The sequence below is a fragment of the Chiloscyllium punctatum genome, chromosome 10, assembly GCF_047496795.1.
Source record: "Chiloscyllium punctatum isolate Juve2018m chromosome 10, sChiPun1.3, whole genome shotgun sequence".
NCBI classification, from domain to species: Eukaryota; Metazoa; Chordata; class Chondrichthyes; order Orectolobiformes; family Hemiscylliidae; genus Chiloscyllium; species Chiloscyllium punctatum.
The window spans coordinates 114379179-114392569 of NC_092748.1; the positions used below are offsets into that span (position 1 = coordinate 114379179).

At 50.1% G+C, this 13391-nt stretch overlaps 1 protein-coding gene across 3 annotated transcripts in view; it reads right to left on the reverse strand.

Annotated features, from left to right (window-relative positions):
* LOC140482460 (receptor-type tyrosine-protein phosphatase-like N) overlaps nucleotides 1-13391 on the reverse strand; it is a 238994-nt gene that overhangs the window by 156287 nt on the left and 69316 nt on the right. For all 3 annotated transcript variants that reach the window (XM_072579971.1, XM_072579972.1, XM_072579970.1), the window contains exons 7-9: nucleotides 6405-6539; nucleotides 2697-2731; nucleotides 344-696 (exon numbers count right to left, since the gene is read on the reverse strand). In XM_072579971.1, the coding sequence (XP_072436072.1) occupies nucleotides 344-696; nucleotides 2697-2731; nucleotides 6405-6539 (523 nt within the window). The remainder of the gene's footprint in view (nucleotides 1-343; nucleotides 697-2696; nucleotides 2732-6404; nucleotides 6540-13391) is intronic.

Consider the following 13391-nt stretch of genomic DNA (forward strand, 5'->3'; position numbering starts at 1 on the left):
CAATTTAGCATGGCCAAGCCATCTAACCTGCACAACTTTGGACTGTGGGAGGAAACCAGAGCACCCGGAGGAAACCCACGCAGACACGGGGAGAACGCGTAAACTCCACACAGACAGTTGCCCGATGCTGGAATCGAACCTGGGTCCCAGGCGCTATGAGGCAGCAGTGCTAACCACTGAGCAACCGTGCCACTCAGTTCAGTTGTATTTGAGATTGCTTCAGTCTAAGGGAAGGGGACGATAGTGACAGAGCACCAGCTTTGCGAGGGGTCACAGGCCGCCCTAACACAAGGGGGAGCTGAGATGGCCGAGAGATCACCGCGAGGGCGAGGTGCGTGCTTACTTCTTGTTGGTGACGATGTAGGCATACTCCTCCCTGCGTGGCGGACTCACCCCCGCGCTGCCCGACCTGAGACCCTCGCTGGGTTTCGGCGGGCGTTCAGGGTCCACGCCCAGCTCCTTCAGGACGTCGGCCAGTTGCCCGGGAGACCCAGCCAGCTCCACGGCCGTCTCCTGGACCCCTGGGGTGCTCGGGCCGGGGCCCGCCAAGATGGTTGCCACCATTGCCTGACCACGCCTCCCTGCCGCTGCAGCACTCTCCCCGTGGGGAGGGCCCACGTCTGGGACCAGAGACTCGCTGCTCTCCCTCGTGTCCATCTCCTTCCAGCGCTGCATCGTCCCCTCCACCACGGGCGCCTTGAAAGACACAAACACCATTTTCTTAGAAGGCCGAGGACTACAGCAATACTTTGTATTAATTTGGCAAAATTGATATGAAGAGAAAAATGTTTTCTCCCCCCATTCTTTCACAGGATGTGGGCGTCACAGGCTTGGACCAGAAGTTCTTGCCCATTCCAAAGATAGTCAAGAGTCATAGCTATGGGTCAGGAGTCACATGTAGACCAGACTGGGTAAGGATGGCAGCTTGCTTCATTAGTAAAGCAGATGATCTTTTACAATAATTGATGGGAGCTGTTGCAGTCACCATTCTAAATGTACTAAGCGCAGTTCCTCAGAGTGACGATAACCAACAACCTGTCCTGGACGTCTCACATATTGTGATGGCCAAGAGGTCCAATACCATCTCTTCTTCCTGCTCAGGTCTGTAAAGACCCTCACCAACTGCTACAGATGCACCATCGAAAGCATACTGCCCGGGTACATAACAGCCTGGTACGGCAACTGCTCTGCCCAGGACTGTTAGACACTACAGTAGGTGGTGTGCACAGCCCAGACCATCATGGAAGCCAACCTCTCATCTGTGGGCTCCATTTACACCGCTCATTGCCACGGAAAGGCTGCCAACATCGTCAAAGACCCCTCCCACCCCGATAATGTTCTCCTCCAACCTCTTCCGTCAGGCAAAAGATACAGAAGCCTGAACAAACTCACTAACAGGTTCAGGAACAGCTCCTTCCCTGCCATTATCAGACTGATGAATGGACTCTCTAACTTCAAGTAAAGTTGGTCTGGCTTTATGCCCCTCCCATGTAGCTGTAACCCTGTGTGCCTCACTCTGTCGAAACACCCTCTGATCTGCCTGCACCGCTCGCAAAACACAACTTCTCACTGTACTCAGTTACACGCGACTATAATAAATCAAATCAAACCAATCCCACAAGCTGCCGTGGCAGGATTTGAACCCAGATCATTAGCCTGGGCCTTTGGGTTAATGGATTAGTGGGTGCTGGAAGAGCACAGCAGTTCAGGCAGCATCCAACGAGCAGCGAAATCGACGTTTCGGGCAAAAGCCCTTCGTCAGAATCTGGTTTCCAGCATCTGCAGTCATTGTTTTTACCTCGTTAGGTTAATGGTCCAGTGATATTACCACCATCTTCATTTGCCTTGCTCACAGGCCAGGGTCCATTACAATGGAGGTCAGGGAAGGTGACAGCCCAGCGGTATTATCACAGAGACCCAGGTAATGTTCTGGGGACCCAGGTACGAATTCTGGCAGATGGTGAAGTTCAATTCAGTAACAAAACAAAACTCTGAAACGAAGAGTCTAATGACCATGAATCTGCAGTCAATTGTTGGAAAAGCCCAGCTGGGCCACTGATGTCCTTGAGGGAAGGAAACTGCCATCCTTACCTGGTCTGGCCTACATGTGACTCCAGACCAACAGCAATGTGGTTAAGACTCTTAACTGCCCTCTGGGTAATTAGGGACGGGCAATAAATGCTGGTCTAGCAATGTCCTGATTCATGATTGAAAAAAGGTCAAATTCGACACTTCCACCCCCATTACCCCAAGAAACGACCCAAGATCTCAGAAGTTTTGCATGCTGATGTTACAGAAATTGCTGTCTTCCATTTTATTCACGAATTTGCATTTATATAGCACCTTACGGCCACCCCAAGCTACTTCGGGGTACGCGACACTCGGCCAGGTGAACAGCAGCTTGATCGAAGGGATAGACTTTGAGAAGTCTCCCAAGAGAGGGAGGCGGAAAGGTTGAGGGAGGGAATCCCACTGTTTGAGCCCAGGCACCTGACAACGCAGCCGCCAGAGGCAGAGAACTTAAAATCAAAACAGGCCTCATCGAAAGGTGGGACAGTCTTACGCTGGCCTCTTCCCCACACCAGGCAGTACAGTCCTTCCCTCCACAATCACAAACAAGCCTCAAGAACTGGACAATCCCAAAGAAGCCTGAACGCTGTACTGTCAATCTCCTATTTGTAAATTCTAAATCTCACCTTCTTCTGTATCAAACCGGCTTTCTCCGTCAGCACTGGGAGAGAAAGGAGTAGGCATTAGTCCTTTACAGAGTGAATCATTCACAAAGGGTTCAAGTTGCATTTACATAGCACCGTTAGTGTCACCGTAGCGAGAGTTACGATGGTGACGGGGGTTAAATGCTGAAGTGGGTGAGAAATATAAAAGGAGAACAGCAGACAGTGGGTGGGTGTGACATGTGAGACCCTGTCAACGATAAACTTGATACACAAAGAAAACATGTTGTGAATCCTATTTCACCAAAAGGACAATGACAATTTGTCAAAGCATCAGACAGGTAATTAAAAATCATTAAACCAAGGTTAAGGAGAAAATGCAATGGCCACACACCAAGCCCCCACAAACAGCAAGATACTATTTTGAATTGTTACGGACTTTGGTTGCGAAGTCACCATGGGACAGACCCCCCCTCCCCCCACGGTGTTTGCAGGATCATTTGCATCAATGCAACACATCAGAAAGAGCACTGTCAGAGGGTCAGTACTGAGGGAGTGCCGCACTGTCAGAGGGTCAGTGCTGAGGGAGTGCCGCACTGTCAGAGGGTCAGTGCTGAGGGAGTGCCGCACTGTCAGAGGGTCAGTGCTGAGGGAGTGCCGCACTGTCAGAGGGTCAGTGCTGAGGGAGTGCCGCACTGTCAGAGGGTCAGTGCTGAGGGAGTGCCGCACTGTCAGGGGGTCAGTGCGGAGGGAGTGCTGCACTGTGGGAGGGACAGTACTGACGGAGTGCCGCACTGTCAGAGGGTCAGTACTGACGGAGTGCCGCACTGTCAGAGGGTCAGTACTGACGGAGTGCCGCACTGTCAGAGGGTCAGTACTGACGGAGTGCCGCACTGTCAGAGGGTCAGTGCTGAGGGAGTGCCGCACTGTCGGAGGGTCAGTGCTTGGGGAGTGCCGCACTGTTGGATGGGCCAGTGCTGAGGGAGTGCCGCACTGTGGGAGGATCAGTGCTGAGGGAGCGCCGCACTGTCAGAGGGTCAGTGCTGAGGGAGTGCCAGACGGTCAGAGGGTCAGTGCTGAGGGGGTGCCGCACTGTCAGAGGGTCAGTGCTGAGGGAGTGCCACACTGTCGGAGGGTCAGTACTGGGGGAGTGCCGCACTGTTGGATGGGCCAGTGCTGAGGGAGTGCTGCACTGTGGGAGGGTCAGTGCTGAGGGAGTGCTGCACTGTCAGGGGGTCAGGGCTGAGGGAGTGCCGCATTGTCAGAGGGTCAGTGCTGAGGGTGTGCCGTACTGTCAGAGGGTCAGTGCTGAGGGAGTGCCTCACTGTGGGAGGGTCAGTGCTGAGGGAGTACCACACTGTCAGAGGGTCAGTGCTGAGGGAGTGCCGCACTGTCGGAGGGTCGGTGCTGAGGGAGTACTGCACTGTCAGAGGGTCCCTGCTGAGGGAGTGCCGCACTGTCCGAGGGTCAGTGCTGAGGGAGTGCCGTACTGTCAGAGGCGCAGTACTGAGGGAGTGCCGCACTGTGGGAGGGTCAGGGCTGAGGGAGTGCCATACTGTCAGAGGGTCAGTACTTGGGGAGTACCGCACTGTCAGAGGGTCAGTGCCAAGGGAGTGCCGCACTGTCGGAGAGTCAGTGCTGATGGAGTGCCTCACAGTGGGAGGCTCCGTACTGAGTGAGTGCCGCACTCTCAGAGCGTCCGTACTGAGGGAGTGCTGCACTGTGGGTGGGTCATTGCTGAGGGTGTGCCGCACTGTGGGAGGCTCAGTACTGAGGGAGTGCCGCACTGTGGGAGGGTCAGTGCTGAGGGAGTGCTGCACAGTCGGAGGGTGGTACTCAGGGAGTGCCACACTGTCAGAGGGTCATTGCTGAGGGAGTGCCGGACTGTGGGAGGGTCAGTGCTGAGGGAGTGCCGAACTGTGGGAGGGTCAGTGCTGAGGGAGTGCCGCACTGTGGGAGGGTCAGTGCTGAGGGAGTGTCGCACTGTGGGAGGGTCAGTGCTTGGGGAGTGCCACACTGTTGGATGGGCTAGTGCTGAGGGAGTGCCGCACTGTGGGAGGGTCAGTGCTGAGGGAGTGCCGCACTGTGGGAGGGTCAGTGCTGAGGGAGTGCCGCACTGTCAGAGGGTCAGTGCTGAGGGAGTGCCACACTGTGGGAGGGTCAGTGCTGAGGGAGTGTCGCACTGTGGGAGGGTCAGTGCTGAGGGAGTGTCGCACTGTCAGAGGGTCAGTGCTGAGGGAGTGCTGCACTGTCGGAGGGTCAGTGCTGAGGGAGTGCCGCACTGTCGGAGGGTCAGTGCTGAGGGAATGCCGCACTGTCGGAGGGTCAGTGCTGAGGGAGTGCCGCACTGTGGGAGGGTCAGTGCTGAGGGAGTGCTGCATTGTCAGGGGGTCAGGGCTGAGTGAGTGCCGGACTGTCGGAGGTTCAGTGCTGAGGGAGTCCCGCACTGTGGGAGGGTCAGTGCTGAGGGAGTGCCGCACTGTCAGAGGGTCAGTGCTGAGTGAGTGCTGTACTGTGAGAGGGTCAGTACTGAGGAAGTGCCGCACTGTCGGAGGGTCAATCTTGCAAACTGGACATGAAATGCCAACGGACTAGTATGTGAGCCCATAAACTGACCAGGAAAACTATTAAAAATCCCTGAGGGAATGTGACTGGGTGATTGTGGATGTTTCCTCTTGCGGTAGAATCTCAAACCAGGAATTTATGTTCAAAATTCAGGAGCTGGCCACTTAAAACAGAAATGAGGCAACATTTATACTCCCCAGGGAAAGCTGGATGGTTGGAATTCGCTTCCACAAATGACGTGGGAGCAGAGTGTTTGAATATGTTTAAGGCAGAGGCTGATAGATTCTTGATGATCCAAGAGGTGAAAGGTCACTGGGAGAAGGCAGGATTGGGGAGTGATCAGGATCAGGTCTGAGGGCTGAGTGACTCCTGTTCACCAATCCCCTCAGCTGGGTCCCACTGCCACCTTCACAAACACAGGGACCGCTCCCAGTGCGCTGGGCCCTTTCCCCCGAAAGCCATTCACCGCGGACGCTCTGGTCAGTATCACATTGTTATATTAGTGGGAGCTTACTGTGCACAATTCATCTCCTTCTTGTATACCTTCAAGGTGAATACCTTCAAAACACCACTTCACTGTCTGTGAAGGATTCTCAAACACCCTGAGCTTGTGAAGGACGGAGGAGAAACGCAAATTTATTTTCGATCGTGAACAAAATCTGAATTGTTTCACACAGCTGATAATAAAATACCAGTCCAAAGCAGAATTAAAAACATAGGGACAGCAGTAGGCCATTCAGCCCCTTGACCCTGTTCTGCCATTCAATGTTTGATCGAGAGCCCAACTCCATAGCCTTAGCCCCATATCCCTCAATGCATTTGCTTAATAAAAACTCATTGATCTCAGGTTTAAAATTAATGCCTGATCCAGCAGCCACTGTCATTTATTGAAGATGGGTTCCAAATCCCTCCCACCATTTATGTGCTTCCTAACGTCTTTCCTGAACGCTCTGGCCATCATTCTCAGACTGTGCCCCTAGTTCTACAATCCGAAACTCATGGAAATAGTTTACTTTTGATCCTTAATTTCCCGTTAATATCTTGAAATATTTGAAATCGTGGCCATGCAGGATATTGGTGACTGGTCTTTATCAAAGCCACAGGGTTCCTCAAATTCCCAAACCTCACCTTCCGCCATATTGCCCAGGCACCCCCTCCTGACCTTACCTGGGTCAGACCGACCAGCGGTGCCGGTGAGCTGTCCAATTGCCACCGATACGCGGTTCAGCTGCTGCTCACCGAGGTCTTGAAGATCAATGCCGTATTTTACCAGCTCTTTGGCTATCCTTTGGACGGCTGGATCTGTGTGAACAGAACACACTGGAGTGCACAGAATGCTCCACAGAATCCCTACAGAGTGGAAACAGACCCTTCGGCCTGGCAAGTCCACACCGGCCCTCCAAAGAGTAACACAACCAGACCCATTCCCCGATATTCTCCCTGAATAATGTACCTGGCCCTACCCACCATTGAACACAATTTAACATGGCCGATTCACCTAACCTGCACAGCTGGTTCTGCTACAGCACATGTTTCTTCAACGTGAATTGGCTATAACACAATTGAAGAACTTAGGCCGTTATTTGTCAAACGTGAACTTTCCTCACCTGTACCCGGCAACAGCACGATTCCAGCCCCACTGGTTTAAATGGTGCGGCCATTACATCATTTTTTTTTATAAGGCGGGATCGCATGGGAACTGAGCCTGTGTGTTAGATCAGAACCGACTGTACGAGGTCACAAGTCACATGACACCAGGACATTTGACCTTGTCCATCCCTGTCCAATACCGGCACCTCCACACACTGGAGTATCACAGAGCAACATGCTAATGCCAGCCTGCTCTGAGATGCAATGTTACTTGTGTTATGTCTCACAGCAGATGTGCAATACACCTTTAAGAGACACAGAAACATAGAAAATAGGAGCAGGAGTAGGCCATTCAGCCCTTCCAGCCTGTTCCCCCATTCAATATAGTCACGGCTGATCATCCAAAGCAGTTCCCTGTTCCTGCTTTCTCCCCGTACTCTGTGATCCCTTTAGTCCTCAGAACTATATCGAACACTTCATCAGATCTAACAACACCAGGTTATAGTCCAACAGGTTTAATTGGAAGCACTAGCTTTCGGAGCGATGCTCCTTCATCAGGTAGTTCATCAGGATCAGCGCTCCGAAAGCTAGTGCTTCCAATTAAACCTGTTGGACTATAACCTGGTGTTGTGTGATTTTTAACTTTGTACACTCCAGTCCAACACCGGCATCTCCAAATCATTGTTTCAGATCAACAGCAAGGTTCGATCTCATGGAATACAGGGAGAACTAGCCATTGAGATACAGAACTACTCAAAGGGGGTGGTGGTGGAGGGTTGTTTTTCAGACTGGAGGCCTGTGACCAGTGGAGTGCCACAAGGATCGGTGCTGGGACCTCTACTTTTTGTCATTTACATAAATGATTGGGATGTGAGCATAAAAGGTACAGTTAGTGAGTTTGCAGATGACACCAAAATTGGAGGTGTAGTGGACAGCAAAGAGGGTTACCTCAGATTATAACGGGATCTTGAGCAGATGGGCCAATGGGCTGAGAAGTGGCAGATGGAGTTTAATGCTAATAAATGCGAGGTGCTGCATTTTGGGAAAGCAAATCTTAGCAGGACTTATACACTTAATGGTAAGGTCCTAGGGAGTGTTGCTGAGCAAAGAGACCTTGGAGTGCAGGTTCATAGCTCCTTGAAAGTGGAGTCGCAGATAAATAGGATAGTGAATACGGCTTTCCTTTATTGGTCAGAGTATTGAGTCCAGGAGTTGGGAGGTCATGTTGTGGCTGTATAAGACATTGATTAGGCCACTGTTGGAATATTGTGTGCAATTCTGGTCTCCTTGCTATTGGAAAGATGCTGTGAAACTTGAAAGGGCTCAGAAAAGATTTACAAGGATGTTGCCAGGGTTGGAGGGTTTGAGCTATAGGGAGAGGCTGAACAGGCTGGAGCTGTTTTCCCTGGAGCGTTGGAGGCTGAGGGGTGACCTTATAGAGGTTTACAAAATTATGAGGGTCATGGTTAGGATAAATAGACAAAGCCTTTTCCCTGGGGTTTGTGAGTCTAGAACTAGAGGGCATAGGTTTAGGGTGAGAGGGGAAAGATATAAAAGAGACCTAAGGGGCAACTTTTTCACGCAGAGGGTGGTACGGGTATGGAATGAGCTGCCGGAGGAAGTGGTTGAGGCTGGTACAATTACAACATTTAAGAGGCATTTGGATGGGTATATGAATAGGAAGGGTTTGGAGGGATATGGGCTGGGTGCTGGTAGGTGGGACTAGATTGGGTTGGAATATCTGGTCGGCATGGACGGGTTGGACTGAAGGGGCTGTTTCCATGCTGTACATCTCTATGACTCTATAACAGCTCATACCACATTGGATAAGCAGTAAATATCAGAATATTTCTTTATATTCAATTTTCCCCACCTCACTGCCCCCCTTCAAATTGAGACTCATTTCCAATCCAGGAAGATGTCATGATAACATCACTGAACAAATAAGCTGAAGACCCAGGGTGGCACGGTGGCTCAGTGGTTAGCACTGGTGCCATGCAGCGCCAGGGATCTGGGTTCGATTCCAGCCACCGTTTGCAGAGAGCTCAGGGGACAGCAGAAATCACCCAGTCTCTGGCATCTGCTTAGCGACTGCTCCCTTTGGGGGGGGGGGGGGGGTGCAAATCCCGAGTGAGGGGGAGGAGGGATGCAAGTGTGTGCTCCCCAGCCGGGTTCCCGAGTGAGGGGGAGGAGGGATGCAAGTGTGTGCTCCCCAGCCGGGTTCCCAGAATCAGCCGTCTCTCTCTCTCTCTCTCTCTCTCTTTCCCTGATGTCAGTGTCGCACATTTCACAGGTAAACTGTCACACCTGCATTGCTGAACCACTGACAACAGTCTCCTCCGACAATGACCGCCCTCCCTGTCCAACTCGCAGTGTGCAAAGATGCTGCAGGGTGACTCCGTCAGACCCCCACCAGCTCCTCAAACACATTGCCCAGCTCATGGGGAGAACTATTCAGTTTGTCCCCGTCCCCCTCCCCTCCCCTGTCAGTGTCAGCCAAACATGTCAATTCCGTCCCTGAATCTGCATCTTCCAGGCAGTGGGTTCCAGGTCACAATAACTCTGGATCAAGATTCTCCACCAACCTCTTCTCCTTTTTGCCAATTAGCTGCATTGTTTGGTTACTGCACCACCATCCTGAGACAACCTCTCTCTGTTTTGCGCCCCTCGATTCAGTCTTCCCCTGGGAGAAAGTGAGGAACTGCAGATGCTGGGGATCAGAATCGAGAGTGCGGCGCTGGAAAAATACAGGAGGTCAGGCAGCATCCGAGGAGCAGGAGAATCAACATTTTGGGCATAAGCTCTCAGAGAGTGGTAAGGGCGTGGAATGCACCACCTGCTAATGTAGTCAACTCAGCCACATTAGGGAGATTTAAACAATTCTTCGGTAAGCACATGGATGATGATGGGATAGTGTAGGGGAAACGAGCTGAGAATAGGTCACAGGTCGATGCAACATCGAGGGCCGAAGGGCCTGTTCTGTGCATCAAGCCTTGTCTGGTGAATCCTCAAAACATTGATTCTCCTGCCCCTCGGATGCTGCCAGACCTGCTGTGCTTTTCCAGCGCCACACTTTGTGCCTCAATCTCCCTGTTCACTGGTGTTTGCTTTTAATTCAGTCACGGGGATGAGGGCATTCTGGCTAGGCCAGCATTTATTGCCCATCCCTAATTACCCAGAGGGCAGTTGAGAGTCAACCACATCGCTGTGGGTCTGGAGTCACATGGAGGCCAGACCAGGTAAGGATGGCAGATTTCCTTCCTTAAAAGGACACTGGGGAAAACCCCACCTGGGTCACTAATCAATAATGGGTTCCTGGTCATCATCAGGCCCTTAATTCCAAAATTTCATTAAATTCAAATTTCATCATCTGTTGAGTGGGATTCGAACCCAGGTCCCCACAACACGTGACAATGCTGTCACTTTAAGAAATTATTTTGTCCTTTTTTTTAAAAGAAAGATGTTGTAAGGCAGGGATAAGGAGCTGTCTCTAAGAAAGTAAATAATTTGTGGGGCCTTGGGTTTTGTTTTAAAGTTGGAACAATGGAAGCTGCCCCTGGGAGGGCCCATCTCTCACAGATCAGGATTTCTAGTCTTGTTTTAGTTTTAAGATTTAATTTTAAACAGAAGCCTTTGGCGTTTCAAAAGAATTGGAAGCTTCAGTGAATGTCTCCCAGCTGCTACGTCCTCTGAATTTTCTCAATGCTTTCTTCCTCCTGGATTGGAGAACTGCATGTGAGAATCTGTGTCTCAATTTGCCTTTTTGCCGAGGAGCGTGGTTATGGGACGTTACTATATTAGTAGTAGGCATTTTATCTGTTATTCTGTAAAGTTTTCCAATAGTTGTTATTCCAAATTCCTCTTTCTTTTGTTTGTATGTTAATTGAAGTGTTTAAATGAATTAATGAGGGATGTGGATAGGATAAATAGAACAAGGTCATTTCCCTGGGGTGGGGGAGTCCAGAATTAGAGGTTTGGGGTGAGAGGGCAAAAGTTTAAAAGGGACCTAAGGGGCAACATTTTCACGCAGAGGGTGGTGCATGTATGGAATGAGCTGCCAGAAGTGGTGGAGGCTGGTACAATTACAACATTTTTAGATTAGATTACTTACAGTGTGGAAACAGGCCCTTCAGCCCAATAAGTCCACACCGACCCTCTGAAGAACAACCCACCCAGACCCATTCCCCTACATTTACCCCTTCACCTAACACTACAAGCAATTTCCCATGGCCAATTCACCTAAACTGCACATTCTTGGACAGTGGGAGGAAACCGGAGCACCCGGAGGAAACCCACGCAGACACGGGGAGAACGTGCAAACTCCACACAGTCAGTCGCCTGAGGCAGGAATTGAACAAGGGCCCTTGGTGCTGTGGATGGGTATATGAATAGGAAGGGTTTGGAGGGATATGGGCCGGGTGCTGGCAGGTGGGACTAGATTGGGTTGGGATATTTGGTCGGCATGGAGGGGGTTGGACTGAAGGGTCTGTTTTCGTGCTGTACATCTCTATGACAATAAATTTTATTTAACGTCCAGTTGTTTGATCAGTCACATTGCATCTGGAACATGGCACTTTGCATTTACCTTTAAAATAAGAAAAGGTTAGGGTCGAGGCTCCATTTTTAATATATATATAAAGAGGGTCTGATCTGGTCTATAACAAAGGACAGCATCCCAGATTCTCCAGCCCCATCTCATCACTGTAGGACCATGGTAGAAAATTCTAGTCATTCTCCTCTGCAAGGCTCAGAAATCCTTTCTGAAGTGTGGAGCCCCAAACTGAACAAATTTATTACCCGTCCCTAGTTGCCCCTTGAGAAGGTGGGGGTGAGCTGCCTTCTTGAACCACTGCAGTCCATGTGCAGTCGGTTCACCCACAATGCCCTCAGGGAGGGAATTCCAGGATTCTGACGCAGTGACAGTGAAGGAACAGTGTTATATTTTCAAGTCAGGATGGTGAGTGGGTTGGAGGGGAACTTGCAGGATGTATCTGCTGCCCTTGTCCTTCTAGATGGAAGTGGCTGTGGGTGTGGAAGGTGCTGTCTGAGGGTCTTTGGTGAAATACTGAAGGTGTTTCTGAAGGGCAAAGACATTGTACACATTCAAGCGCTCTTGTTTATTTACACGGTGAGAATTAGCATAGACTAGACAAAAGTGAGGACTGCAGATGCTGGAAACCAGAGTCTAGATTAGAGTGGTGCTGGAAAAGCACAGCAGGTCAGGCAGCATCCAAGGAGCAGGAAAAATCAACGTTTCGGGCAAAAGCCCTTCATCAGGAATGGCATAGCCCATAGAGAAACTGGGCGAAAAGATATTGGGGGGCGGGGGCGGGGGGTGCAGGGGGAGTGGGAGTGAAATCAGAAGCAATCAAGTTCACCATTTAGCAACACCCACCATCCCTTCCCTCATTCAGCTCCTTGTGGGAAAATACAGCAATGTTGACTTGAGGCAAAAAGTGATGCCCTCACAGTTGAGCAGCAGTGAACTGATGTCGCAGGGGGAATGGGGGGGTGGGGGAGGGGAGAATCAGAATTGATGATTTGAGTGAGGTATGGAGGGAAGGAAGTGGGGACAGGTGGTGGTGGTGATCAGGAAAAGCTAAACCCTGATGTTCATTCGGTGACATATTCAATCAGATATTGAAAGAAATAGAGCCTAATATTGGAGCACATCGAGCAAAAAAACAGAAGGTTCTGGAATAGCTCATTCTCAAAATAGACAATAGGTGCAGGAGTAGGCCATTCAGCCCTTAGAGCCTGCACCACCATTCAATATGATCATGGCTGATCATCCTTAACCAGTATCCTGTTCCTGCCTTATCTCCATAACCCTTGATTCCACTATCCTTGAGAGCTCTATCCAACACTTTCTTAAATGAATCCAGAGACTGGGCCTCCACTGCCCTCTGGGGCAGAGCATTCCACACAGCCACCACTCTGGGTGAAGAAGTTTCTCCTCATCTCTGTCCTAAATGACCTACCCCGTATTTTTAAGCTGTGAAAAAAACTTTGAGGTGACTGGGTTTAAACTTTTATTTTAATGAAATCTATTCAAAAGGATTCACGCTTTCCCTTTAAACACAGAGGCTGTATATAAATCATTTCATCAACATCACTGAATAACTGCCTCAAACTGAGTAGGTTTTTAAAAAAGCACTCTTGCTCACAGGAACAGCTACATACGTATCTTATGGAAGTGATTACGAATGCGAATAAAAAAAGCCACGAGCCCACATGAGATTAATTTTAGCTGCGATTGTGCGGGGGAGTATTTATAGAGTGCGTACATCTTTACAGAATCAATCTGTAACACACTCCAACAGAACAAACAAAAAGAACAAATTTGCATTTATGTAGTATAATATCATGCTGCATTTAGGGGAGGTAATAGCCCGGATTTGTTATTGCCAAACTATTAATCCACTGCAGATGGTGGAATACGAATTGAACAAATATTTAGAATTAAGAGTCTAACGATGACCACTTGTTGGAAAATTCCATCTGTGTTGCTCTTGTCGTTTTGGGTGAGAAATCTGCTGTCCGTACCTGGTCTGGCCTACATGT